At 48.6% G+C, this 25,795-nt stretch overlaps 2 protein-coding genes and 1 pseudogene across 2 annotated transcripts; 2 read left to right on the top strand and 1 right to left on the bottom strand.

Moving 5' to 3' along the window:
* Window positions 1-3,370: 3,370 nt before the first annotated feature.
* AQP12A (aquaporin 12A) lies at window positions 3,371-7,331 on the top strand. Its single transcript, XM_077825537.1, has 4 exons — window positions 3,371-3,493; window positions 3,530-3,977; window positions 6,167-6,283; window positions 7,150-7,331. Exons 1-4 carry the CDS (start codon window positions 3,371-3,373, stop codon window positions 7,329-7,331), a joined length of 870 nt encoding a protein of 289 aa, XP_077681663.1.
* A 6,114-nt stretch (window positions 7,332-13,445) lies between these two features.
* LOC144270113 (uncharacterized) lies at window positions 13,446-15,418 on the top strand (annotated as a pseudogene).
* A 5,709-nt stretch (window positions 15,419-21,127) lies between these two features.
* Window positions 21,128-23,127, bottom strand: LOC144269737 (galactose-3-O-sulfotransferase 2-like). Its single transcript, XM_077825535.1, is given in 3 exon segments — window positions 21,128-21,876; window positions 21,879-21,963; window positions 22,783-23,127. Coding segments are annotated over 3 exon segments (1,179 nt in total).
* Window positions 23,128-25,795: the final 2,668 nt, after the last annotated feature.

The following is a 25,795-nucleotide window of genomic DNA, read 5'->3' as shown; positions in this document are numbered from 1 at the left end:
GCCGAACCTACTTGGCAAAGTGGGCTCGGTTTTCCAGATGTGTGGACAAGTGGGGCATTTCCTTAGTGGTTGCCCCAATCCTTATTCTGGACTACCTCCTTCACCTTAAAGCCCAGGGCCTGGCACCCTCGTCAGTCAAGGTGCACCTAGGGCCATATCAGCTTTCCATCCGCCGGTACAGGGCTAAAGGGTATTTTCCCATGCTATGACTGGCCGATTCCTTAAGGGGTTGAATTGTCTCTTCCCGTATGTTAGGCCCCCAGTGGGACCTAAACCTGGTGTTGGCCCGTCTCACGGGGCCCCTGTTTGAGCTGCTAGCCATGTGCTCCTGGTCACACCTCTCGTGCAAGGTGGCCTTCCTGGTGGCGATCACTTCAGCTAGGCGGTTCTCGGAACTCAGGGCACTGACCTCTGAGCCCCCGTATACGGTGTTTCATAAAGATAAGGTCCAGCTTCGCCCACATCCTTCATTCCTCCCGAAGGTGATCTCCGTCTATCACATGGGTCAGGACATTTTTCTGCTGGTCCTCTGCCCCAAGTCCCATGCGTTCAGTGAGGAGCACCGCCTCCACATGCTGGATGTGAGACAGGCTCTGGCTTTTTACCTGGAGCGGAATAAGCCGTTCAGAAAGTCCTCACAACTGTTCATCACCTGGGCCGAGTGCATGAAAGGTTGGCTGATCTCCACTCAGCGGCTTTCCAACCGGATCACCTTGTGCATCCGTACCTATGATGACCTGGCGGGAATCCCTCCGCCACCAATTGTGAAGGCGCACTCGACTAGGGCAGAGGCCTCGTCGGCTGCCTATTTGGCCCATGTCCACATTCAGGATATTTGTAGGGCTGCCACGTGGTCTTCAGTTAACATGTTCACCTCGCATTTTGCAGTTGTCTCTCAGACCAGGGAGGATGCCGGGTTCAGTAGGGCTGTTCTCTGTCCTGAGACTTTATGAGCTCCTTCCCATCTCCAACAGATATAGCTTGGAATAACCTATTGTGGAATACACATGAGCAATCATAGAATATCAGGGTTGGAAGGGACCTCAGGAGGTCATCTAGTCCAACCCCCTGCTCAAAGCAGGACCAATCCCCAATTTTTCCCCAGATCCCTAAATGGCCCCCTCAAGGATTGAACTCTCAACCCTGGGTTTAGCAGGCCAATGCTCAAACCACTGAGCTATCCCTCCCCCCGAATCACTCGAAGAAAAGACAGTTACTTTTTTTGTAATTGGTATTCTTTGAGATGTGTTGCTCATGTCCATTCCACATCCCGCCCTCCTTCCCCTCTGTCGGAGTTGCCTGGCAAGAAGGAACTGAAGGTGGGGGGAGAGTGCAGCACCCCTTATGCTGTGCCATGGAGGCGCCACGCCAGGGGTCGCTAGGGCACTCCCCCTATGGGTACTGCTAGGGGAAAAACTTCCAGCACTGGTGCATGTGGCGAGCATGCACACCTATTGTGGAATAGACATGAGCAACACATCTCAAAGAACACCAGTTATGGAAAAGGTAACTGTCTTTTTCATAGGTCTGTGCTTCAGTTTGTTCATTTGATTGTCTACATCATAAGAGTTCAAATCACACATCTCCTTCATTCAACCCTGGCACAGTTTAGTTCTTAATGTCTTTCTGTGGCCCACTAGGAACAACCCTACTTAAGGAGACGACCCACTGCTATAGGCCTCTGGAATTGTATATGCAACAAGCAAGGTGCATCGCGTCACTGCTAGTTGCTATTGCTTTCCTCAGGTATTCCAGGATTTAAACCAGTTCTGGATTAAAGACCAGTGTGTGTGGAGTTTGGTTTCAGGGGGTTCAGGACATGGTGGTGGAGTGCATAGCTAAGCATATCCATTCCACTGCTCCTCTAGAGACAGGGATCAAATAAATCTATCACATTTGGGAGAATGAGCTGGGAACTTGTCTTTGAGCTTGTCTCCTACCCATGGATCACTGCGGGGAAAATGCTACAGCCGCTGTAGCGCTTCAATGTAGATGCTACCTATGCTGTCGGTGTAGGTAATTCACCTTCCCAAGGTGGATTCGACAGAAGAATTCTTCCATCAACCAAGTGCTGTCTGCATCGGGGTTAGATCAATGTAGTTACATCTCTCAGATGTGGATTTTTCACACCCCTGAGAGAGGTAGCTATACCAATATAAAAGCCTACTGTAGACCAGGCCTAAATCATCTTTGCTCTGGTTTTCCTTTTCCTTGTTGGTGTCTCAGTTCCCTCCATCCTCTTTCTGTTGTATCCAGCATGCAATAAGGACTCTATGCTGCTTCCTAGGGTATGCTTTGTCTTCCTGGGGCAAGAGGGCAATGAAAGACAAACCTGAACTTTAGTGTGTCCTGGCACCTGATCAACATGGAACATTGGTTCTCAGAGGAGAGCCTTTCACTTCTCAAGGAGGATACAGTTGTATTTTAGAAGCTGAGGAGGGAGGAGACCTAAAAGGAATGCAGTGATGAGACTCTTCAGGATTCCATGTAGTTAGCCTTCCCTGGCCTGGGTATGCAAAGAGATTTCCATCTGTTGTCCTTCCCTACAAATACCCAAGCTCTGTGCTGCCTTTGCATTTCATCACCACCTCGTTAACTGCGCAGGGCTTTCACCGTGAGCTCCCTGCTCCTAACTATCTAAAAACCATTAAGATGCTGTGCAATAACCAATCCCAAACACTGAAACAAAGAGAGAAGCTGCCCAAATATTCTGCCCACCCAAAGCAAAGACGACATAAGTGCTGCTTTCTGCTCCAGTTTGCAAATCTATGCAGTGAATGACCTGCTGGGCCAGAACAAAGCAGCCAAAGGCTCATAACAAAGCCTCGCAAATAATAACCCTGGGGCAGGAGCTGGGCTTTCCCAGATTTACTGCCATGGGGTGAGAGCTGCTGGACCCACTTGCTAGATCCAGTTGTAAAACAAACCAGCAGCGTAACTTTGAAGACAAGTTCTGAACAAACCCCAGGCTGCAGGTCGTTGGTTCTCTAATTGCAGCAAGTGCTGATGGTTAAAGCAGAAGGAGGGGAGAGGATATGTGAGTCACATGGGGTCTGTGGTTGTCTCCCTTCTGATTAGGGGTGAAGGCACAGAGACAGGCAGGCTGGTGGGGGTAGCAGAGAGCAGCAAGCATTAACAACACTGGCTGCAGCTGATACTGTAGGTAGGAGAATCTCACTGTCTGCTCCTTAAAAGCTTTGCGTAGCCACACGTGTGGATTTTCCCAAAGACTCCCTTGACCCTGCTGACTGGGGGCCTGTCAGGCTGTGCCACGTTGGCTTAAAAGTGCCTTTATAAAGAAGAGGAAGAAAAGGTTGATCTGTTCTTTGGACGGTGACACTCATGCTTTGCCATCTCTGTTGGGCTTGTTATGGCGGGTTTGAATGTTTCCATTGCCTTCTTTCTCTCAGTTGTGGCTATTTGTGAGGTGGTCAGGCAGGTTTCCAAGAGACTTCTGCCTCTTGGAGTGTACCATGATCTTGTCAGAGAACTGGTCAGCTCATTACAGTTGTGTGCTTGCTGCCTTGAGCTGAGGATGCTGATGGATATTGGTCCCTGGGGTGGTGGCTTTGGCCCAGATGTGATTCTGACCCTCCACTTCATTCTCTACTTGATTCATGGTGTGTCTTTTGATGGAGCTTCTGCTAACCCCACTGTCTCTCTCCAAGAATTCCTGGTCATGGATTCCTCCTTTGTGGTTACTGCTGTCAAACTTCTGGTCCAGTTTGTGGGAATGGAGGCAGCTGGGATTCTCACCACACACTACTGGTCCTGGGAGCTGACTGACTTCCACCTCATCCAGAATCTAATGGCCCTGGATTGCAATTCCTCTATCCATACCTCTTTGTACCATGGCATCTTTGTGGAAGGCATCTGCTCTCTCGTTTTCCATTTGGTGGCTCTCAAGTTCCAGCACAATGTCCCTCGGTACAGAGCGCCCATCCTGGCAGCGACTGTGACAACCCTGGCTTACACAGGTGAGGAGCTTTCCCCCCGTAACACCTTGGTGTAAATACAAGAAAGGAGCATGGATGAAACTCGGGGAGCTAATGCATTGGCTTTTCAGCTCCAGGGACCTACAGCTACGTAGTGGTTAGCTCACAGCCAGTGCTAGTTTGGATTCAACTCTACTCATGTTTCTAAAATCAGCATCCGAGCAGGTACAGCTGGCAGTCTTTACTCAAGATGGGGCTTCCCATGAACTTGGTACATCCACTACATATTTGGAGCCCCCTGCATGCTAGGGGAACAGAGTGCAGCACTGAATAGAGGACAAATGTTCCTACCTGTGGCTCTTGTATGGCCCTCCCTTACAGTAATATCCGAGCGCATCAGCCAGCCCCCCGCATGGCGTGTGAGTGCTGTTATCCCCATTGTACAGATGGGAGCGGAGAGACTGAGCGACTTGCCTGAGTCAAACGGAGTCTGTGATGAAGCAGGGACTTGAACCTACATCCCAAGCTAGGACCCAAAGCACAATACCATTTTGCACACTGAGCTTTGCTGCCTTCTGTGAAGCCTGGAGACCCCCAGCCCAGGACACAGAAGGATGTGTTTGTCACGGGGGAAAGGGGCTTAGTGGGAGGGAGCCAAGCTAGGGTGCAGTTCGGTGGAGTTTCTGGCTGGTCAAAAGGAGACAGCTGGAGGACTGGCCCACATGGGACTGTCAAGCTCCCGACCAGCACTGAGCTTTCAAATCAGTGCAATACATCAGGGGGTTGCTGACCTACTGCTCAGGGGATGGGAGAATAGCTCAGAACCAAAGGCAGTTCCCAGACCCAGCTGCTAATATGGAGATAAGGTTGTAATTCTAGATCCATAAACCAAAGGGGAAGAGTTACCAACACACGTGCCTCGAAGCCAGAAAAATTCAAAGGGAAGCTTACGCTCCAAAAATAAATATCAGGAAGCTCAGCAATGCACAGTTAAGGTCACCTCTCTTCTCCACTCCTCACCTCCCCCCACAAAACAATCTTAACCCCACCTTTGTATGACCACCCACTCTCCTCCCAAGATCTTGGTAGTTAGACACCTAGACACAACGTTTAATATGTAATGAAAGAGGGGGTGGGGCTCAAGCAATTCGTTTTACTTTCATAACAGATGGGCCAAGCCCAGTGGTGCTGCCGGGGCTCTGAACTGCCAGGCCCAGAGGTGCCAGGGCTCAGCCCTGGCAAGTCCCAGCACAAATTAAGCACTGCCTATGCACCATACATCTCCAGGATTGGTAGTTCATTGGTAGAAGGGCCCATTATGACCATCTAGCCAGACCCCCTGTGTAATACAAGCCAAAGGATTTCACTCAGGGATTTCTGTGCCTAACCAATGTAGAAAAATATCCGGGTCTTGATTTTAAACATTTCAAGTCATGGAGAATCTACCGTGCCTCTAAACAAGTCAGTTCCAGTCGTTATTTACCTTCAATGTTTTTTTTTTTTTAAACCCTGTATTTCTATTCTGAATTTGTCTAGTTTCAGCTTCCCAGCACTGGCCCTTGTTTTGCCTTTTTCTTATTGACTGAAAAGCTGTCTGTCTCCTGTCAGAAATCTCTTCCCCACATAGGTTCTTGTAGACTGTGACCAAGTCACCTCTTAACAATTTCGCTCACTCAGCCCTGCTGCGCTGCATGTACTCAGCATGTGAACCTGCACGTTACCCACCCGCTCATCTCTGGCAGTGGGGTCTCCTCCAGAGATCGTCTTTAGTTCTAGCTCCTTGACAAGTCATTTCACCTTCCACTGCTAGGCGGTGATGTTTTACAGCCAGTTTAACCCTTTGCTTCTCACTCATCAGCTTTCCTTGCAGATATCTTGTATGCTGTTTACCCTTGCAGTTAGGTAATGTATACTCTGCCGCATTAGCCACAGTGGACATGAGGGTCAGGCTGTCCGGTGCTAGTAGGGTTTGTGGTTTGAACTGTGTCGGTTTCAGAGGTTGGACATTGTGCAGCTAGGAAGCGGGGTGTGTATCTATTTGACATGGAGGCAGGCACGTTGGGCTGAGTTAAGGATGTTCAAGGTGACTTGACTCTGCTTTTTCAGAAAGTTCAAACACAAAGTTCTGGCAGTAGAACTTCTCAAATCCTGCCTGTTGCCCAATGCCCATTTGTTCAAATCCATGTCAAACACGTGAGACTCATTACACTATTTGTTTTCTTCTTTCACAGCTGGGCCTTTCACAGGGGCCTTTTTCAACCCCACCCTGGCCTCCATGGTTACTTTTCACTGCTCTGGGAACATCCTGCAAGAATACATCCAGGTCTACTGGCTGGGACCCCTCACAGGTGAGCTATGTTCAGGGTACGAGTAGGTGCAGGAGGTATTGCTGACTGGCCATGCTGGACCACAACCTAGAGAGTGGGGCAGAGGATGTGGCTGGGGTGGAGCCTCCCTAGCATGTCTGCCATGTTAGTGAACCTGCATGAAAGGGACAAGTATTGAGCATAGAAATTGGGAACTCCGGCTGGTATGTGGCAACTCCTTGTGTTCTTATTTATTATGGGGGGAGGCTAGTCTTGCCATTGGAGCCAGATGCTCCTTGCCCTTCCCAGCACCCCTCTTCCCCATCAGCCAGGCTGGAACTCTGCCACACCAAAAGTGAGCTGCATTAAATGTCATTTGCCAAACACTGGCCAGGGTAGGGGGGGCACTTTGCAAAGCATGAGGCAGATGGGACTGAGAGGGGTGGGAGAGATGACAGGGTTAAAGACATGGTGGTGATCACATCTCGTGGAGCTATATTGTTGCAGGCTGTCATGGAAGGAAGACCATGCTGTGGCAATTTCACTCAGTCTGTAATTTGAAGGTTATCCTCACAGCCATAAGCCCCAGATTTGTAATTTGTGAAATGAAGCTTATATTCTGCAGCACCAGACGGCTGCTTCCAAAGAAAACTGATTCACTTAGGCCATTCTTTTGTGACCTGGACCAATCCCAGCCCCGCTTTTGCAGGTGAAACACTTCTCTGTTAAATCCTCTTGCTGTTCTGGCTTTTGACAGTACCATGTGCTAGTAGCAGGGACTCCAGCGGCTTTTGGTCCAGTTGGGGCAGGTGCCATCTGGCCCGAGGAGAGGTTGTGTGGTGTGTGTCAAAGGATGGGACAGGGAGATGGTAAATGACACGGCCTAATCCCCCTGTTTCTGCTTTCAGGGATGCTTGCATCCCTTCTCTTGTACCAGGGGATGATCCCAAGGCTCTTCCAGAAGAACCTTCTTTACAGCCCGAAGAGCAAATACCGGACCCCCAAGGGGAAGGCTGTGCCTGGGCTCAAAAAGACAGAAGACAATGGAAAGGGCAGCCGCAGCTGTGAACCAAGCCCCAGAGCTGAGTGAAGGGTGTGAGAGGGTCCCCTAGCCACTGCCCATCTCTCCCTTCCATTGGGCTCCTCCCATGGCCAGAGTGACAGGAACTGGGACTGAAGACACCTGGCCAGCTCTGTGATGTGTGAGCAAGCGCTCGCTGGGGGGACCCCCGGCTTTTCATGCCACTGTGTAAGTGTACCAGCTGTTTTGGCCACATGAGCGCAATCCCTCAGTGCTGGCCTGTGGAGATCTGGCTGTGAAAGCTCCCAGAGAACGTCGCCAGCTACCATGCACACCACACCACTCTGCTGCTGGTCAGATCACAGGCTCCAATACTGTGCCATAAGCACGACCTAAAGGGCACGTGCCTTCCATCCAGTGCACACCCCTCCTTCCTGACCTTCCCCAGCCCGTCTCCCCAGGTGGAACGAAATCACCACCACTGTTCTGCTCCCTCAGTGCAGCCAGGCATCCACCCATCTCGCTCCCCACCAGAAGGGCTGTTGCTGTTGCAGGGTCTCAGGGCTGCGCCCACACGTGTCTGTCCACTCTCTGGCTCAAACCCTGTCATGTCACTGCCATTGAATACAAATGTTACCTCCAGATAGTGGAGCAAGTCCCCACTAGGCATCTGTCTCTAGTGGCACATTAATTTCTTCCCCTGGAACATCCATGCACTGTCCTTTTAAAAATAGAAAGGCAAAGCAGTGACTGCTCAGTGAAACAGCCCATTCCAAAGTGTCCTGCACCGTTTCACAACTGGCCCCTCTGTCCTAGAGGGGCTCGGGTGTCAAAGTTTTTCCTGCTTCACTCCAGCCTTGATGGTGAATCCAGTCCCCAGGCTTAGCCCAGCCCCACAGGGGCTGTCTGTTTCTCCTTTGCCAACAGTGATACAAGCGGAGCAGGAAAGTCGGCTGTAATTGCTGCCCCTAGATAACGGGTTGTACTCTAAGGGGGAAATTCACCACAGAGGAGACACCCACACCCACTCCCACACCCTGTGTTACAGGATCAGGTGGACCATGAGCAGCCCCAGCCCTGGAGAAGCTCGGTGTGCTCTGGAGATGACTGAACTTGCTGTTTTTCTCAGTTATGGTTTCTCCTGATTGTGGAGCTGAGAAACAAAGCTGGCAAAGTCTGGCCACTGATTAGCACCCCAGAGATTGTTACCCAGCAGGAGAGGGGAGGGGCCTTGTTAATGAAACTATTATTTTCATGTGCCTTAAGAGCCTATCTGTAAATCCAGCCATCTGCTGACTGCACTGACTGGCTGGCAGAGTGAGTGCTGGGTCCTGCTCAAGGGCGCCGGGATGGCCCTGCAGCTGTGCTGTGCTAGGGAACAGAGTGGGTTTGCAATACATATGAGCCAGTCATGCTCCTCTATTGCTGTGCTGTATGCCAGGGAAGTTATACAGACTAATCTGAGGCTCCACTAGGTCTTGTTCCCAAATGAGGCCCCCACTCCGGTTCATTCAGCACGCTGACTTTGAGCTCTTGTGCCCAGCCTTGCCAGCTGCACGCGGAACCCAGAAGGGGACAAGGGAAATGATGAGGTTCTATGATCTGAGGGCCCTGTGATCAAGCTCCCCAATTGTTATGCAATACCTGCCCCTTCATGGGAGAGTCCCTAATATTGTGCAGAGCCAAGAACTCTCAAATGCACAAACTGAGGACAAAACTGTTGTCTCACTTGTGAATTCCAAATGGTTTTATCAACTCCTGCAGTGTGCAAGGTGATTCTCTTCTCTGGGGGTCATGAAACAATGATTGTGTAGCATGGGCTGGGTTTACATGTGCAGCATCCAGAGGTGAAAGTAAGCAGGTTCGGTCTGATAAAGCTTACCGGCAAAAGCCAGTATGCCATGCCGGACCGGACCGGCTTCCCGGAGATGATTTAAAGGGCCCGGTGCTCCTGCCACTGCAGGGAGCCCTGGACCCTTTAAAGCACCACCAGAGCTCTGGCAGCGGGGCTTCAGCAGGGATTTCAAATGCCTGGAGCTCTGCAGCGGCTGGAGTCCCGGGCCCTTTAATTCACCGCTGAGCCCCAGGGCTCCTAGCCGCCTCTGCAGCTGGTAGCTCCGGGGTGATTTAAAGGCCCCAGGGCTCCCAGCCAGAGCCCCGGGGGCCTTTAAATCGTCTCTTCCAGTTGAGACCACACCCCCACTCAGGACTCTGGCGTACCGGTAAGTCCTTTAAGTTACTTTCACCCCTGGCAGCATCCCTCCAGCACATGTGATTGTTCTGTGATAAATGGTCAAGACGAGCGTCTAAGCTGTAAACAGGGCCACCTCATGTGACCAATCCAAGACCCAAGACCCAGCTGGACAGCAGGGCTTGGAAGGGCTGTAGAAGGAACACCACGTGCTGCTCAACAGTGCTCCCTGGACCCAATTTGAGCATTGCACTGAGCTACAAGAGTGTGGCTTGGCCAGTTCTCTGCTAGAAGTGCAGATACTGGGGTGAGTCCTTCAAGGGTGCAGAGTTAAGAATTAACTGGGCATTTTAAGGGCTCAGGAGACATTTTAAGGGCTCAGGCATTTTAAGGGCAAAACCGTGGTTTACCATCAGCCCCTTTTTCTACCTGGTACTAAGAGCTGGTTTGGTAAAATCGCAGTGAGGGGACTGGTCCCTGGCTGGACTCCTATGTGCTCCTGGAGCACAAATAATAACAGACAGCTGCAGCGGCACAGGAGCTAGCAAAGAGAGCTGTAAACAGGGGAGTTTCAGTGGGAGCTCTGTTGGAGGAGAAAATTAACAGGATTTAGGTGGGAAGGCTGTGACAGAGGCAGCAGTGGGAGTGACCCATGTAGTGGAAGACACAATGAAGATGACTGGATGTGGAAGCTGTGGTATGTACATGATCCTGGAGGGGGTACCTGGTAAGAGTTTTCTCTGCATGAAATGCCGTCTGATAGAGCTGATGGAGGAAAAAATCGGAGGTTTGGAGATGCAGGTGGAAAGTCTGGTTGAGTTTAGAAAGGGGTTCGAGCAGATTATGGAGCAAAGACATGAAGTATCTGAAGGGAAAAGCTCAGACTTGCAGATGGAAGCAGGACTGAGGAATTCTGAGGGGAGACTGCTGGGTGAGGAAAGTGGTCAGTGGAAGCATGTGACTAAAAGAACCAGGTAGAGGAAAAGATAGGCTAGTGAAGGAGAAATAGAGCTTAAGAACAGGTTTGCAGAGTTGGAAAATGAAGAAGGGGCTCAGCAGGTAGTCACTGAAGGTGGAAGGGCAAGGAAGAGGAGAAGAGCGGTTAGTCCTATAGGAAAAGGGGAAGAGTCAATGGAGACTACACCAAATATGAGCCTCAGGAGGATACAGGTTGGGTTGAAGAGGATTAAAAGGGAGAATAGGAATGGAAAGAACTTGCAGCCAGCGGGAACAGGGGATAGACTGGAGAATAGCACCGTCACCAGGAAAAGGCAGGTCTATGTGATCTAAATATCTAAACAAATACTTTGCCTCAGTCTTTAATGAGGATCTTAGGGATAATGGTAGCATGACAAATGGGAATGAGGTTATGGAGGTAGATATTACCATATCTGAAGTAGAAGCAAAACTCAAACAGCTTAATGGGACTAAATCAGGGGGCCCAGATAATCTTCATCCAAGAATATTAAAGGAATTGGCACCCGAAATTGCAAGCTCATTAGCAAGAATTTTTAATGAATCTGTAAACTCAGGGGTTGTACTGTATGATTGGAGAATTGCTAACATAGTTCCTGGTTTTTTTTGGCTTGTTTAGCCTAACTAAAAAAAGGTTTAGACGAGATATGTTTGCTCTCTATAAATATATCAGAGGGATAAATACCAGAGAGGGAGAGGAATTATTTAAGATCAGTACCAATGTGGACACAAGAACAAATGGATATAAACTGGTCATTGGGAAGTTTAGACTTGAAATTAGACAAAGGTTTCTAACCATCAGAGGAGTGAAGTTTTGGAATAGCCTTCCAAGGGAAGCAGTGGGGGCAAAAGACCTATCTGGCTTTAAGATTAAACTGGATAAGTTTATGGAGGAGATGGTATGATGGGATAACATGTTTTTGGTAATTAATTGATCTTTAACTATTCATGGTAAATAGGCGCAATGGCCTGTGATGGGATGTTAGATGGGGTGGGATCTGAGTTACTACAGAGAATTCATTCCTGGCTGGTGAATCTTGCCCATAGACTCAAGGTTTAGCTGATCTCCATATTTGGGGTTGGGAAGGAATTTTCCTCCAGGGCAGATTGGAAGAGGCCCTGGAGGTTTTTCGCCTTCCTCTGTAACATGGGGCACGGGTCACTTGCTGGAGGATTCTCTGCTCCTTGAAGTCTTTAAACCATGATTTGAGGACTTCAGTAGCTCAGACATAGGTGAGAGGTTTTCCACAGGAGTGAGTGGGTGAGATTCTGTGGCCTGCGTTGTGCAGGAGGTCGGATTAGATGATCATAATGGTCCCTTCTGACCTTAGTATCTATGAATCTCTGAATAAAACAATTGCATGTTCAAACATAGCCAGAAATGTGCCAGGGAGGGGATCTAGCAGCAGGATTGAATGAGACCCTGCGAGGTTCAAAGGATCCTTCAAGCTCTCCCAGCGAATAGTTGCTGCTTCTTGTTTAACCGAGCACTGAAAACTCGGGTACCAGGAGTGTTTGCGCTGGAGATAAAAACTGGTGAATAATGTGAGTTGCACAGAACTGCCAGGACTTGATTCTGTCTGTTTCATTGCATCCTGTCCTGTTGGCTCCAGGGAGGGTAAAAGGGGACCTGCAAGGTATTTTAAACCCAAGATTGAGATTTTCAAAACGGTCTGAGATTTAGATTCATATTCCATTAAAATCAATGAAAGATGTCTCTAAATCCCACAGACTGCTTTGAAAAATCTCAGCCCTTTTTAACAAGTAAATTAATAGATTCCAAGGCCAGAAGGGACCGTGGTGATCGTCTGGTCTGATCTCTTGTATAGCACAGGCCTCAGAACAGCCCTCCAATAATTCCTAGAGCAGAGCTTTTAGAGAAACACCCAGTATTGATATAAAAATTGTCAGTGATGGAGAGCTCATCATGACCCTTGGTAAATTGTTCCAGTGGTTAATTACTGTCCCTGTTAAAAATGTTCGCCTTATTTCCAGTCTGAATTTGTCTTGCTTCAACTTCCAGCCATTGGATAGTGTTAGCCCTGTAGTAGGCATTGAATGCCCCAGATAGCAATGTGAAGGGTAATAGAGTACATCAAGTTAAATGTTTTTCCCCAAAATAAATCTCAACTGCTCATTTGCCGAAATACTCCAACCCTATTTATTTGGAGTTTTAAGGGTAATGCAACCCCATTAAAGATGGTTGATGTGCAGCTTCCAGCGTATTGCAGGTAGTTCCACTTGTTAATTGATCTGAGTAAATATCTTGTGATGCTGGAAAAAAACTCTTTGAACATTGTGGATTAGTAGGAAGCAAGTCCTAAACATGTATTGGTGATGCTGCTGATGCTGCTTGGGTTACAAATGACATCACTTATTGGCAAGCGGGGGCTATCGGCAGAAGGCTCAAACATTCAGTTATAAGTAAAAGCAAAACCTTTCAATGTCAAATACAGGTGGTAGATTGACACTAATTTTCACCCTTTGAACTTCCACAAAGCTCAGTGCAGCTTCTTGCATGGACTGTGAACAAGATGTTTTGCTCCAGAAACTCTAGGGGAAAGGAAAACTGGATTTACAAGTTATGCTATATCTTTACTGGAATTCTACTGCTCTCAGAAATCTGTAGGGCAAAATGTGAAGTTGTAAAGACAGACAAAAACCACACTTAGGCCTGGTCTACACTACAGATTTATGTCGAATTTAGCAGCCTTAAATTGAATGAATCCTGCAGCTGTCCACACAACGAAGCCATTTTTGTCGACATAAAGGGCTCTTAAAATGGATTTATGTACTCCTCCCTGACGAGGGGATTAATGCTGAAATCGACATCACTGTTCTGAATTAGAGCAATTCGATGGTATTGGCCTCTGGGAGCTATCCCACAGTGCACCACTGTGACTGCTCTGGACAGCACTCTGAACTCGGATGCACTGGCCAGGTGTACAGGAAAAGCCCTGGGAACTTTTGAATCTCATTTCCTGTTTGGTCAGGAGAGCTCATCAGCACAGGTGACCATGCAGTCCCAGAATCAAAGAGCTCCATCATGGACCGAACAGGAGGTACTGGATCTGATCACTGTATGGGGAGAGGAATCCATGCTATCAGAACTACGTTCCAAAAGACAAAATGCCAAAACATTTCAAAAAATCTCCGAGGCCATCAGGGACAGAGGCTACAGCAGGGACGCAACACAGTGCCGTGTGAAACTTAAGGAGCTCAGACAAGCGAACCAGAAAACCAAAGAATCAGACGGATGCTCCAGGACAGAGCACCAGACATGCCGCTTCTATGCAAAGCTGCATGCAATTCTAGGGGGGGGCCGCCACCACTATCCCACCCCTGTCCGTGGACTCTGATGATGGGGTACTCTCCGCCATGCCTGAGGATTTTGCGGATGAGGAGGACAATGATGAGCTTGAGGAGAGCACACAGCACACTGTTCTCCCTGACTGCCAGGATCTTTTTATCACCCTGACTGAAATACCCTCCCAACCCAACCAAGCCCGAGAAGGGACCTCTGGTGAGTGTACCTTTTTTAAATATAATACATGTTATAAAAGCAAGTGTTTTTTAATGATTAAGTAGCCCTGAGGACTTGGGATGCATTCATGGCCAGTACAGCTACTGGAAAAGTCTGTTAACATGTCTGGGGATGGAGCCGAAATCCTCCAGGGACATCTCCATGAAGCTGTCCTGGAGGTACTCTAAAAGCCTTTGCAGAAGGTTTCTGGGGAGAGGAGCCTTATTCCGTCCTCCATGGTAGGACACTTTACCACGCCATGCTAGTAGCAAGTAATCTGGTATCATTGCATGACAAAGCCTGGCAGCGTATGGTCCCGGTGTTTGCTGACATTCAAGCAACATCCATTCTTTATCTCTCTGTGTTATCATTAGGAGAGTGATATCGTTCATGGTAACCTGGTTGAAATAGGGGAATTTAATTAAGGGGACATTCAGAGGTGGCCGTTCCTACTGGGCTGTTTGCCTGTGGCTGTAAAGAAATCCTCCCTGCAGTTAGCTAAGCGGCGGGATGGAGTGAGGTGGGGGAGGGCATTGGCGCTGAGCTGTCCACATTTGGCTAGCAGTGATCTTCCCTGATACCAGCCACACAGTGGGGTGAGGGGTAAAGCAATCATCCCAGAGAATTGGATGCGGGGGGGGGGGGAGAGTTAGTTTGGTTTCTGCCCCTGCATGTTAACAGGAAAATCACAGCACTAAATGGCCAACTCAACGTGCTTTGTTTGGTATGGGAGAGGAGGGCGCTGCTGTTGTGAAGGTTGCAGAAACCAAAAGACTATGGCTTACCATGGCCACCTGCAAGCTGAATTCTGTTGCCCGGCACTGCGTGTATGATCTCTAACACCAAAGCTGCAAGCACTCAATATAAGATGCAAAATGCGACCTTGTACTAAAATCACATGTGCTATGTAATGTGAATAGTGTTGTTCACCGTGAAAGAGCATAGCCATTTTTCTGTAAAACGTATCTTTTTAAATACTTCACTCCCTTTTTTCCTCCTGCAGCTGCAAATGTTTCAAGCCTCCCTTCTCCGTCCTAAAGGCTATCTCAGATAAGGCAGCGAAAAAAACGCAAGCGTAATGAAATGTTCTCTGAGCTCATGCAGTCGTCCGACACTGACAGAGCTCAGCAGAATGTGTGGAGGGACACAGTAGCACAGTGCAGGAAAGCGGCCAATGAACCTGAGGAGAGGTGGCGGCAGAAAGATCAGAGGAGGCATGGGGCAACGCTGGGGCGACTGCGGGATCAAACGGACATGCTCCGGCGTCTGGTGGAGGTTCATGAACGGCAGCAGGATCACAGACTGCTGCTGCAGCCCCTGTTTAACCGCCCTCCCTCCTCCCCAGGTTCCATAGCCTTCTCACCCAGATGCCCAAGAATGCGGGGAGTGGGGAGGATCCGGACTCCCAACCACTCCACCCCAGTGGACAGCCCAAGCAACAGAAGGCTGTCATTTAACAAGTTTTGAAGTGGCCTTTTCCTTCCCTCCTACCCTCCTTCCACACCCCACCCAGGCTACCTTTTGAGTTATCTCCCTATTTTTATGATCAACTAATAAAGAATACATGGTTTTTAAATGATAGTAACTTTATTTCCTTTGCAAGCAAGCTGTGATCGAAGGGGGGAGGGCGGGTGGCTTACAGGGAATTTAGAGGCAACCAAGGGGGCGGTTTTTCATCAAGGAGAAATGAACAGAAGTGTCACATGGTACCTTGGCCAGTCATGAACCTGGTTTTCAAAGCTTCTCTGATGCGCAGTGCTTCCTGCTGTGCTCTACTAACCGCCCTGGTGTCTGGCTGCGCATATTCAGTGGCCAGGCGATTTGCCATAAATGTCTCCCCCTTACTCTCACAGAGATTGTGGAGCACACAGCAAGCAGCAATAACAATGGGAATATTGGTTTCGCTGAGGTCAGAGCGAGTCAGTAAACTGCACCAGCGACCCTTTAAATGTCCAAATGCACACACTACCACCATTCTGCACTTGCTCAGCCTATAGTTGAACAGCTCCTTACTACTGTCCAGGGTTCCTGTGTATGACTTCATGAGCCATGGCATTAAGGGATATGCTGGGTCCCCAAGGATAACTCTAGGCATTTCAACATCCCCAACAGTTATTTTCTGGTCTGGGAAGTAAATCTATGTGGTCCCACCACTCTGTGCTTGTTTCCTGGGCCCAGAATCGGCATACCATGTCATGAGCCTGCCCCAGTAACACCCTGATCTCCAAATTGCTGGGGACCACGGTTTTAGAGAAATTTGTGTTCATGTCCTCATCACTGCGCTGCTGTCGCCTCCTAACCGGGTTTTCCAGGTGCTCATTCTGCATAAACTGCACAATAATGCGAGAGGTGTTTACCATGGTCATAACTGCTGCGGTGAGCTGAATGGGCTTCATGCGTGCCATACTATGGTGTCTGCTCAGGCAATCCAGGGAAAAGGGCGCAAAATGATTGTCTGCTGTTGCTTTCACAGAGGGAGGGAGGGTTGACTGATGACATTTACCCATAACCACCCATGACAAATTTTTGGCCCCATCAGGCATTAGGAGCTCAGCCCCAAATTCCAGTGGGCGGCGGGGACTGCGGGAACTGTGGGATAGCTACCCACAGTGCCCTGCTTGCAATGTCGACGCTTGCCACGGTACCGTGGACGCACACCGCCGAATTAATGTGCTTAGTGTGGATGCATGCACTCGACTTTATACAATCTGTTCCCAAAAATCGACTTCTGTAAAATCGGAGTACTTTCATAGTGTAGACATGGCCGTAGTGCAAGATGGGGTGGCCAGCATCCCTTATCTAGGACATTGGGTTGGGGGGGTGGGTGGAACCCCCAACCCTCTCAAGGTGGAAGCCATTGTCAAGTGGCCTGTGCCCCAAACTAAAAGACAGGGCCAATCCTTCATAGGCTTGGCAAACTATTACAGGAGGTTGGGTGGGTGGGTGGTGGGGGAGGGCAGTGTTCAGCAACATTGTATCCCCAATCACGGACTTGTGTAAAAAAGCATCAACCTACTAAGGTAATTTGGTCAGAGATATGCCAGAAGGGTTTTGATAAGGCAAAGGCACTCTTGTCTGCAGAGCCTGTGCTGGCCAGCCCTGACTTTGATAAGACTTTTGAATTGTGCTCTGATGCATCCGACACTGGGTTGGGTGCTCTATTGCTGCAAACGGGAGGAAGCAAGAAGCTGTCCCTTAATGAACAGAATTACTCTGTTATAGAAAAGGAGAGCTATGCCATAGTGTGGGCTATTAAACAAATGAGGCCTTACCTCTTTAACAGGAGGTTCAAGATTCTAACAGACCATTCACCCTTAATATGGCTGAACAGAACCAAGGGCAAAAACTCCAAACTGCTACGTTGGAGCCTAGTGCTGCAGGAATTTGACATGGAGATTGTGTGCATTAAAGAGAAGGAGAATATGGTAGCAGATGCCCTGTGTAGAAAAGAGCAAGCTGGGCACACTGCCTCCGCATTGGTCAGTGACCAATCCTCTGGCAGTAATTTAAGGGGACAGGTGTGATGTTACACCCAATATTCTTCATGGAAATATGGTTATAATATGTTTCAGAGTAACAGCCGTGTTAGTCTGAATTCGCAAAAAGAAAAGGAGTACTTGTGGCACCTTAGAGACTAACCAATTTATTTGAGCATAAGCTTTCATGAGCTACAGCTCACTTCTTCGGATGCATACTGTGGAAAGTGTAGAAGATCTTTTTATATACACACAAAGCATGAAAAAATACCTCCTCCCACCCCACTCTCCTGCTGGTAATAGCTTATCTAAAGTGATCACTCTCCTTACAATGTGTATGTTAATCAAGTTGGGCCATTTCCAGCGCAAATCCAGGTTTTCTCACCCCTGCCCCCACACACACAAACCCACTTTCCTGCTGGTAATAGCTTATCTAAAGTGACCACTCTCCTTACAATGTGTATGATAATCAAGGTGGGCCATTTTCAGCACAAATCCAGGGCTTAACAAGAACGTCCGGGGGAGGGGGGGTGCTAGGAAAAAACAAGGGGAAATAGGTTACCTTGCATAATGACTTAGCCACTCCCAGTCTCTATTCAAGCCTAAGTTAATTGTATCCAATTTGCCAATGAATTCCAATTCAACAGTTTCTCGCTGGAGTCTGGATTTGAAGTTTTTTTGTTGTAATATCGCAACTTTCATGTCTGTAAACACGTGATCAGAGAGATTGAAGTGTTCTCCGACTGGTTTATGAATGTTATAATTCTTGACATCTGATTTGTGTCCATTTATTCTTTTACGTAGAGACTGTCCAGTTTGACCAATGTACATGGCAGAGGGGCATTGCTGGCACATGATAGCATATATCACATTGGTGGATGTGCAGGTGAACGAGCCTCTGATAGTGTGGTTGATGTTATTAGGCCCTGTGATGGTGTCCCCTGAATAGGTATGTGGGCACAGTTGGCAACGGGCTTTGTTGCAAGGATAAGTTCCTGGGTTAGTGGTTCTGTTGTGTGGTATGTGGTTGCTGGTGAGTATTTGCTTCAGGTTGCGGGGCTGTCTGTAGGCAAGGACTGGCCTGTCTCCCAAGATCTGTGAGAGTGTTGGGTCATCCTTCAGGATACGTTGTAGATCCTTAATAATGCGTTGGAGGGGTTTTAGTTGGGGGCTGAAGGTGATGGCTAGTGGCATTCTGTTATTTTCTTTGTTAGGCCTGTCCTGTAGTAGGTGACTTCTGGGAACTTTTCTGGCTCTATCAATCTGTTTCTTCACTTCCGCAGGTGGGTACTGTAGTTGTAAGAATGCTTGATAGAGATCTTGTAGGTGTTTGTCTCTGTCTGAGGGGTTGGAGCAAATGCGGTTGTATCGCAGAGCTTGGCTGTAGACGATGGATCGTGTGGTGTTTTCAGGGTGAAAGCTGGAGGCATGTAGGTAGGAATAGCGGTCAGTAGGTTTCCGGTATAGGGTGGTGTTTATGTGACCATTGTTTATTAGCACTGTAGTGTCCAGGAAGTGGATCTCTTGTGTGGACTGGACCAGGCTGAGGTTGATGGTGGTGGAAATTGTTGAAATCACGGTGGAATTCCTCAAGGGCTTCTTTTCCATGGATCCAGATGATGAAGATGTCATCAATATAGCGCAAGTAGAGTAGTGGCGTTAGGGGACGAGAGCTGAGGAAGCGCTGTTCTAAGTCAGCCATAAAAATGTTGGCATACTGTGGGGCCATGCGGGTACCCATAACAGTGCCGCTGATCTGAAGGTATACATTGTCCCCAAATGTAAAATAGTTACGGGTAAGGACAAAGTCACAAAGTTCAGCCACCAGGTTAGCCGTGACATTATCGGGGATAGTGTTCTTGACGGCTTGTAGTCCATCTTTGTGTGGAATGTTGGTGTAGAGGGCTTCTACATCCATAGTGGCCAGGATGGTGTTATCAGGAAGATCACCGATGGATTGTAGTTTCCTCAGGAAGTCAGTGGTGTCTCGAAGGTAGCTGGGAGTGGTGGTAGCGTAGGGCCTGAGGAGGGAGTCTACATAGCCAGACAATCCTTCTGTCAGGGTGCCAATGCCTGAGATGATGGGGCGCCCAGGATTTCCAGGTTTATGGATCTTGAGTAGTAGATAGAATATGAATATGGTACAACTAAGATATACTTTATGCAAGATGGCTCATGTATGGTATCATTGGAAAGGTTATGATTTATGAATGTGTTTATCCAATTCGTATGTATATATCATTTTTGTATCTGAAGCTGGGAATATTGACCATGTCTCTGTATTTCAAATGTGTTACGGTGGATGAGGCCAAACAATGTTAGTGGCTTATTGAGGAAATGCACACAAGCATAAAGATTATCCCAAGAACTGTGTGAAACAGAAACCCCACAGAGATAGCTCTACACAATGGGAACTGTTTGACCCAGGTCATAGCAAAAAAGCTTTCCAGCAAGTGGGAGGAAGATATAAAAGAAGAACAATGACAACATGAGTGGTCCTCACTCTCCCTACAACACCTGAAAACACCTGAGGAACAAAGACTGAAGTGTGACAAGTGATATTCCCAGGCTAAGATCTTTAGGTAAGAAAACCTGGGAAAGCCAAGGCAACTTGTGCCTTAAGAATCTGCCAGCCTGTTTATCACTCAGGGTGAGAATTTAATTTGTATCCTACCTATCTAATGTGTTAAGCTCAGTCTGCAGTTTTTGTTTATTTACTAAAGTAATCTGCTTTGTTCTGTTTGCTATCCCTTTAACTACATAACATTCACCTTTTGTACTTAATAAGCTTATTTCTTATTTATAATAAAACTCAGTTTATGTAATTTCTAACTGGGCGGGGGGGGAAGAAGTTGTGCACATCTCTCTTCATGTTGAGGAAGAGGGTGGATTTTTATGAGCTTGCACTGTGCAGATTTTTCTATACAGTGCAAGACAGTAATATTTTGAATTTATCTCCCAAAAGGGGTGTGCATGTGAGCACTGGGGGCATCCTCTCACACAGAGCTGACTTCAGTCTGTGACTGCAGTGGGGTGTCGCCCTCCCTGTGTGTGTGTGTAGCAAAAGGCCAGAGAACCTAATTCAGCAAAGCCGGGAGAGGGAACCCTGGTTGGTTGAGAAAGAGAGGCTCAGTACATCAGATGACATCCCAGAAGTGGGGTCCAACCAATCATAGTGTCTACCGGTTGTCTCGTCTGATGCTTTTTTGTGCAGTGTTCATACAGCACCAAGCACATTGGTGGCCCTGGTCCCTGGCTGGGGTTCCTAGGAGCTACAATACAAATAATTAATACGAAGAGTGTGCTCCAGAGCCAAAGATACCTTTCTCTCTCCTGAGGCCTTGCTGCCCTGTGTGACCCCAAACTCCACAGAATATAATATCTGCTCCAGATCTACACTTTTTTTTACCTACTAGAATTTAAACAGTTTAGCTGAAATGGCTCTGAGGCTGCAAAGCAGCTGCAGCCGGGCTGGCAACCTGTCAGCTTCACCTCAGCCTGATGTAGATGGGTCCGGCTTTACCTTCCCCCTGCCTCACCAGCAAGAGGCATATGGATGGAGATAGAGACCCCTCTCTGGTATGGCTCCATGAGGTTCTGCTGCCTGAATTGCATTATGTTCTGCCCACCAACAGAGGTTTCAGGGGGAGACCAGGAGCAGGGGCGAGTGTTTGGGGCAGGCCGTTATGCTTTTACTTTCTCAGCCCATTATCCCGTTGCGTATCCTGGGTGGATGAGCTGGCCTGTAGATCCGCTGGGCCTTCTCAGGGAACTGTCTCCTGTACAGGGATCTGCTGTACTGAAGCTCAGGTGTCACCATGTGCCGGCACAGTCGCTCTGTCACCTTGTCCAGCCCTGGCTTCAGATTATAGCCTAGAATTGTGGCCTTGCCATACTGCAGCGCTGCCAGTGACTTGTCCCTGAGCTCGCGGGGGCCTACGCTCCCCCGCCCTTGAAGGCAGGTCTTGGCCAGCCGCTCCCGCCTTTCCCGCAGCACCCTGACTTCCTGCTGCATGTGCTCCCGGCCCATGCTCCAGTCGATCCTCTGCCAGAAGGTCCTGTTGAAGTGTCTGTAGATTGCCCAGTCAAGCCTGTTCCAGCTCTTTATCTTCTCTGCTGTGCTCTCTGAAAGGGGTGACCTGGTGCTTCCCTCCCTGCTGTTGAGTGGGAAGGACTCAATACTGTCCAGGTCCCAGCACAGTGCCTCCTTCAGCAGCACCATGGACTCGTCAAAGTACTCAGAGAGGAGGAGGAGGTTGAAGGCCTCTTCGATGTACTGCAGCATCAGCTGCATGTGCTTGGCAGAGAAATTGCCATTGTGGTTGAAGCTGAAGTCGAAAGCCATGAGGTTCTTGGCGTAGTGGCTGTCGGGGGCCGAGGAGTTATAAAACCTGGCTGGCTGGCTGAGAAATTCTTCCAGGCTCTGGGCACGGGAGAAGGGGGACCTGCCTTTGTAGTGAACGAGGACTCCATGAGGCAGATGGGGTTCCGTAGGATGGAGAAGTAGAAGGTGGAGCTTGGCATCACTCTCTGCACCTGGAGGGGTGAGGGGAAGGGGGTGAAGAGAATGAGGGAAGCCTACTCTGCCAGTCTAATATACCCATGTGTCCTTTCCATGGGAGTCAGGTTAACAGGTCAGTTGAATTCACTGGTGAGTTAGAGTGTGTGGGCAGAGTAGCAAGTCCTACCCACCGGCTACTTTGGAAGGGGCTTTACGGGCTGTAGGATGGGTGTTTAATAGGGATATGCCCAGATGCCCAGGATCAGTGCAGTGCTTGTGAAAGGGGCCCCAGGGCCAATGCTGGAGCCTGGAGTTCTCTATTTAGCCACAGAGCATGTACAAAATGGGCAGCAGCAATGGGAGCTCCCCTCACTGCTCTGCCAGCATGCCTTGATCTGCAGTGGAAGAGTCATCTCTAGGGGCCAAAGGGTGGGTTTGCTTTTCATGCCCACTTAGCTCTGGTTCCAGCTGTGCTGGTGGATTGGACACACTTCTCCAAACGGCATCCACAATCCCAACCACTACCCGACTCAGCCACTGGTCCATGGGACATGCCAGGAGACAAGTCTGTCCATCACCTGAGCATATCATTCCCCACTATAGCAACACGATGGTGTCAGGCTTGTTGACACTGGCTCAACCGCTAGGATGCAGTATCTCCAGCTTCCAGGTTAGGCCTGATGAGAGACATTGCTGATGCTGAAGAGCAGTGGGCAATTAAATATCACTGTAGCTTCCCTCTCGACAACCCCGGCTCATTAGCCGAGAGGGGTGTCCTGGCCATCTCACTACTATCCTGCTGATCTTCCTCCCCACCCATTTCCCTTCTGATGCCTTGAAGCTCTGTCCCTTACCTGTGCCTGCAGGACCCTCGTGTGGTGGCACGTAATGCTAAATGCTGAAGCATTGCCTAGGGTGAATCCCTCCACAGACTCTGCCAGGAAGTAGTGTGGGTAGCCCAGCTGGCTGGCACCATTGATGGGAAGGGCGACGGTAAGGTGGTGCGTCTCTCCAAAGCGGAACAGGATGTTCATGACGATGCTGCTGGCGCTCTTGTGCACCTTCAGGAACACCACGTGGGTCTTGGGCTTGCAGGCTACTGTGTGAGAAGAGTTGGAGACAGCTGGCAGGATGTGGGCAAGTGCATCTCCTCCAGCTCTGGGAACTGTGGTTTTGCTCTGAAGCAGCTCTCTGTCCATACTCCATGATGCTGCGTCATTTTGCTTCTCTGCCTTTGTGACCCAGTTTGGTACTGGGGCAGCTGTTGTAGCAGGTGTGGAAGAGCTGCCCCCCCTGTGGCTGGGGGAGCCTGTGGCTTCTGCCTGGCTCTGGAATGACCCTGCAACCTTCCCAAATGGTGACCTTGAAGTTTGCTCCTTGGCAATGATCTCTGCTGCAGATTCTGGTTTCTTGCTGAAGGGATCTGCTGCCTTAGTCATGGGCTTCCTGCTTGGAGGCGGGGTCACAGTTCTATCCATATGATCCCTTTTGGGTGTCCTTTCAGAGACCTGGGGCTGGGATTTCAGTCACTTGGTTGTCTGAAGGATCCACACATCCTTGCTGTCTTCTCTCTGACTCTTCTTCCAGACCCCATCTTGGCTGTCCAAGGTGCTGGCCTGGTTCTGGCTGAACATCTGGCCCAGTTCTGTGATGTGCAGAATGCTTTCAGCAGACCTGGGCTTGGCTATGACTTTTCTCTGCCTGTTTTGTGGGACATCACTTTCCAAAGGTTCAGGAAATCGGTGGCCAGAGCTTGTCCCCTTCTCATGCTGGAACAAGTTCTCACGGCCAGTGCTTTGCTGGAGGGAAAGTCGCTTGAGTTTCTGGTCACACCTGCAGTTGCTGTAAGAGGGAGAATATTAGAACACCTTAGAACATCGTGGGTGATCTTAAGAACATAAGAACAGCCATACTGGATCAGACCAAAGATCGATCTAGACTAGTATCTTGTCTTCCGACAGTGGCCAATGCCAGGTGCCCCAGAGGGAATAAACAGAACAGGTAATCATCAAGTGATCCATTCCCTGTCGCTCATTCCCAGCCTCTGGCAAACAGAGGCTAGGGACACGATCCCTGCCCATCTTGGCTAATAGCCATTGATGGACCTTATCGTCCATGAATTTATCTAGTTCTTTTTTGAACCCTATTACAGTCTTGGCATTCACAACATCCTCTGGCAAGGAGTTTCACAGGTTGACTTCCTACCAGTGGATCTTCCCATTAGTCCTCACCAGACCCCTATCTCTCTTAGTCCGGCAGACTGATGGGAAACCCAGATACACATCACTTTCCCTGTCTTGCAGCTGTTGACATGTCCTATGCACGCTGACAAGCTCCCACTTACCTAACTGTCCCTCAACACACAGCTTGCCAGTCTAATTCCAGCTGCCAAACCCTTCAACAGGCCACCTAATCCAGTCCAGTCTCCCCAGATTCTCTAACTTTCCAAGTCTCCTGGTGACCTCAACCTGGATATTAGCTAGAGTGCTAAGGATTGCCAAGGGCTTGAGTGGCTCCTTTGTCTCTCCTGTTCTCTGCCTGTGGCACGTAAGTTTATCTCCTGAGGATGCAAATGATTTAGTTCAACCCAAGTGATTGCACTCAGCACAGGGATAACTGTGTGAAATGTAACAGCCTATGTTATAAAGGTAACACTATGATCAAAGGGTCCCTTTTGGCCTTGAAATCTATGACAACTATGAAATAAGTGTGCAGATCTATTACTATCGTGCTAGATCTAGCCTTCTTGGCTCAGTCTGAAGACCCAGATGTTATGGTGCCTGGTTCCTGTTGTACCCTGGTGACAAGTAGGGAATTGCTAGTTGGCTGTGGTATGAAGAATCTTGCTGTTCCTAGAAACTGAGTGTGACTTGCTAGAGTTGGACACTGTGGACATGACAATACTGGTAAGCTGAAACTGGCTGCCTCTAGGATGCTAGAGGGTAGATCCAAATGCATAAGCCGTCAGCAGAGCTGGGTGAATAAATCATTCAATTAATTTTCTTTTGTTTGGAAATTGCCTCCATAAATCATGATTTCCCCAAATTTATTTGAAATTCTCTGTCTGTAGCTTGTTTATAAGTGGTTTGTTGCAAGTGTCTGATATTTGAGATTCAAGTAGTTTCCACTGGACACACAGCTCAAATCGCATGTTTCTGTTCCCTGGTTGGATAGGGGCCTCATAAGATCAGGTTTCCAGCAAAGCTTGGGATCGCAAAAAAAGATTCATTTTCTGCAAATGCTCTGCAATATTTGGTTAAGGGCCACCATTTTAGCAAACATTCCTGAGTCATTCTTGAGCTATTCTTGGAAGGGGACACACAGGGGCACAGACACAACTGAAGTAAATTTGGTTGAAAATTGAAACAGAATAGAAAACATGTTTTGATTTTGATGTGTGGGGGTTGGCAGCATTTGGCCAATTCCAGTTCTCAATCTGGCTCCTGGGAGTTCTAAGGTGAAATATTCTCCATCATATGTGGAACTTACTGGGTAGGTTGCAGATTCCGCAAAATTTGAAGAGTAACACACAGGATGGTGAGGAGAGTGAGGGAAATCCAGAGTCGTCCTACCTGACTGTTGTGCGTCAGTTTCAATTTCCTGAAGGGAAACACATGTACCAGGTTTAATATAATCACTCTAACTTGGTAGTGTTTTACAATACATGCCCAGCTGTAAAAATGACAGTGCAAGGTGCAAGGCAGTGTGGAATAAGGACCAAAGAGATACTTTTCTGTTCCTCTTCTTTAAACCGAAGGTCACACTTTTTACAAGGGTCCCTGTGGTATAATGGAAGGGGCGCAGAGTCAGCCATGGCAATAATCAGTGTAGCTTGTAGCAGCCCAGTGGGAACTTCCAACTGTGGAA

This window comes from Eretmochelys imbricata, chromosome 9 (genome assembly GCF_965152235.1).
Source record: "Eretmochelys imbricata isolate rEreImb1 chromosome 9, rEreImb1.hap1, whole genome shotgun sequence".
NCBI lineage: Eukaryota > Metazoa > Chordata > Testudines > Cheloniidae > Eretmochelys > Eretmochelys imbricata.
This window is presented reverse-complemented; position numbering and strand designations above follow the sequence as displayed.

Coding starts and splice junctions, on each gene's coding strand:
- AQP12A (XM_077825537.1), top strand. CDS start 3,371: ATGGCGGGTTTGAATGTTTCCATTGCCTTCTTTCTCTCAGTTGTGGCT. Junction 3,978..6,166: donor GACAACCCTGGCTTACACAG/GTGAGGAGCTTT, acceptor CTTCTTTCACAG/CTGGGCCTTTCACAGGGGCC. Junction 6,284..7,149: donor CTGGCTGGGACCCCTCACAG/GTGAGCTATGTT, acceptor TTCTGCTTTCAG/GGATGCTTGCATCCCTTCTC.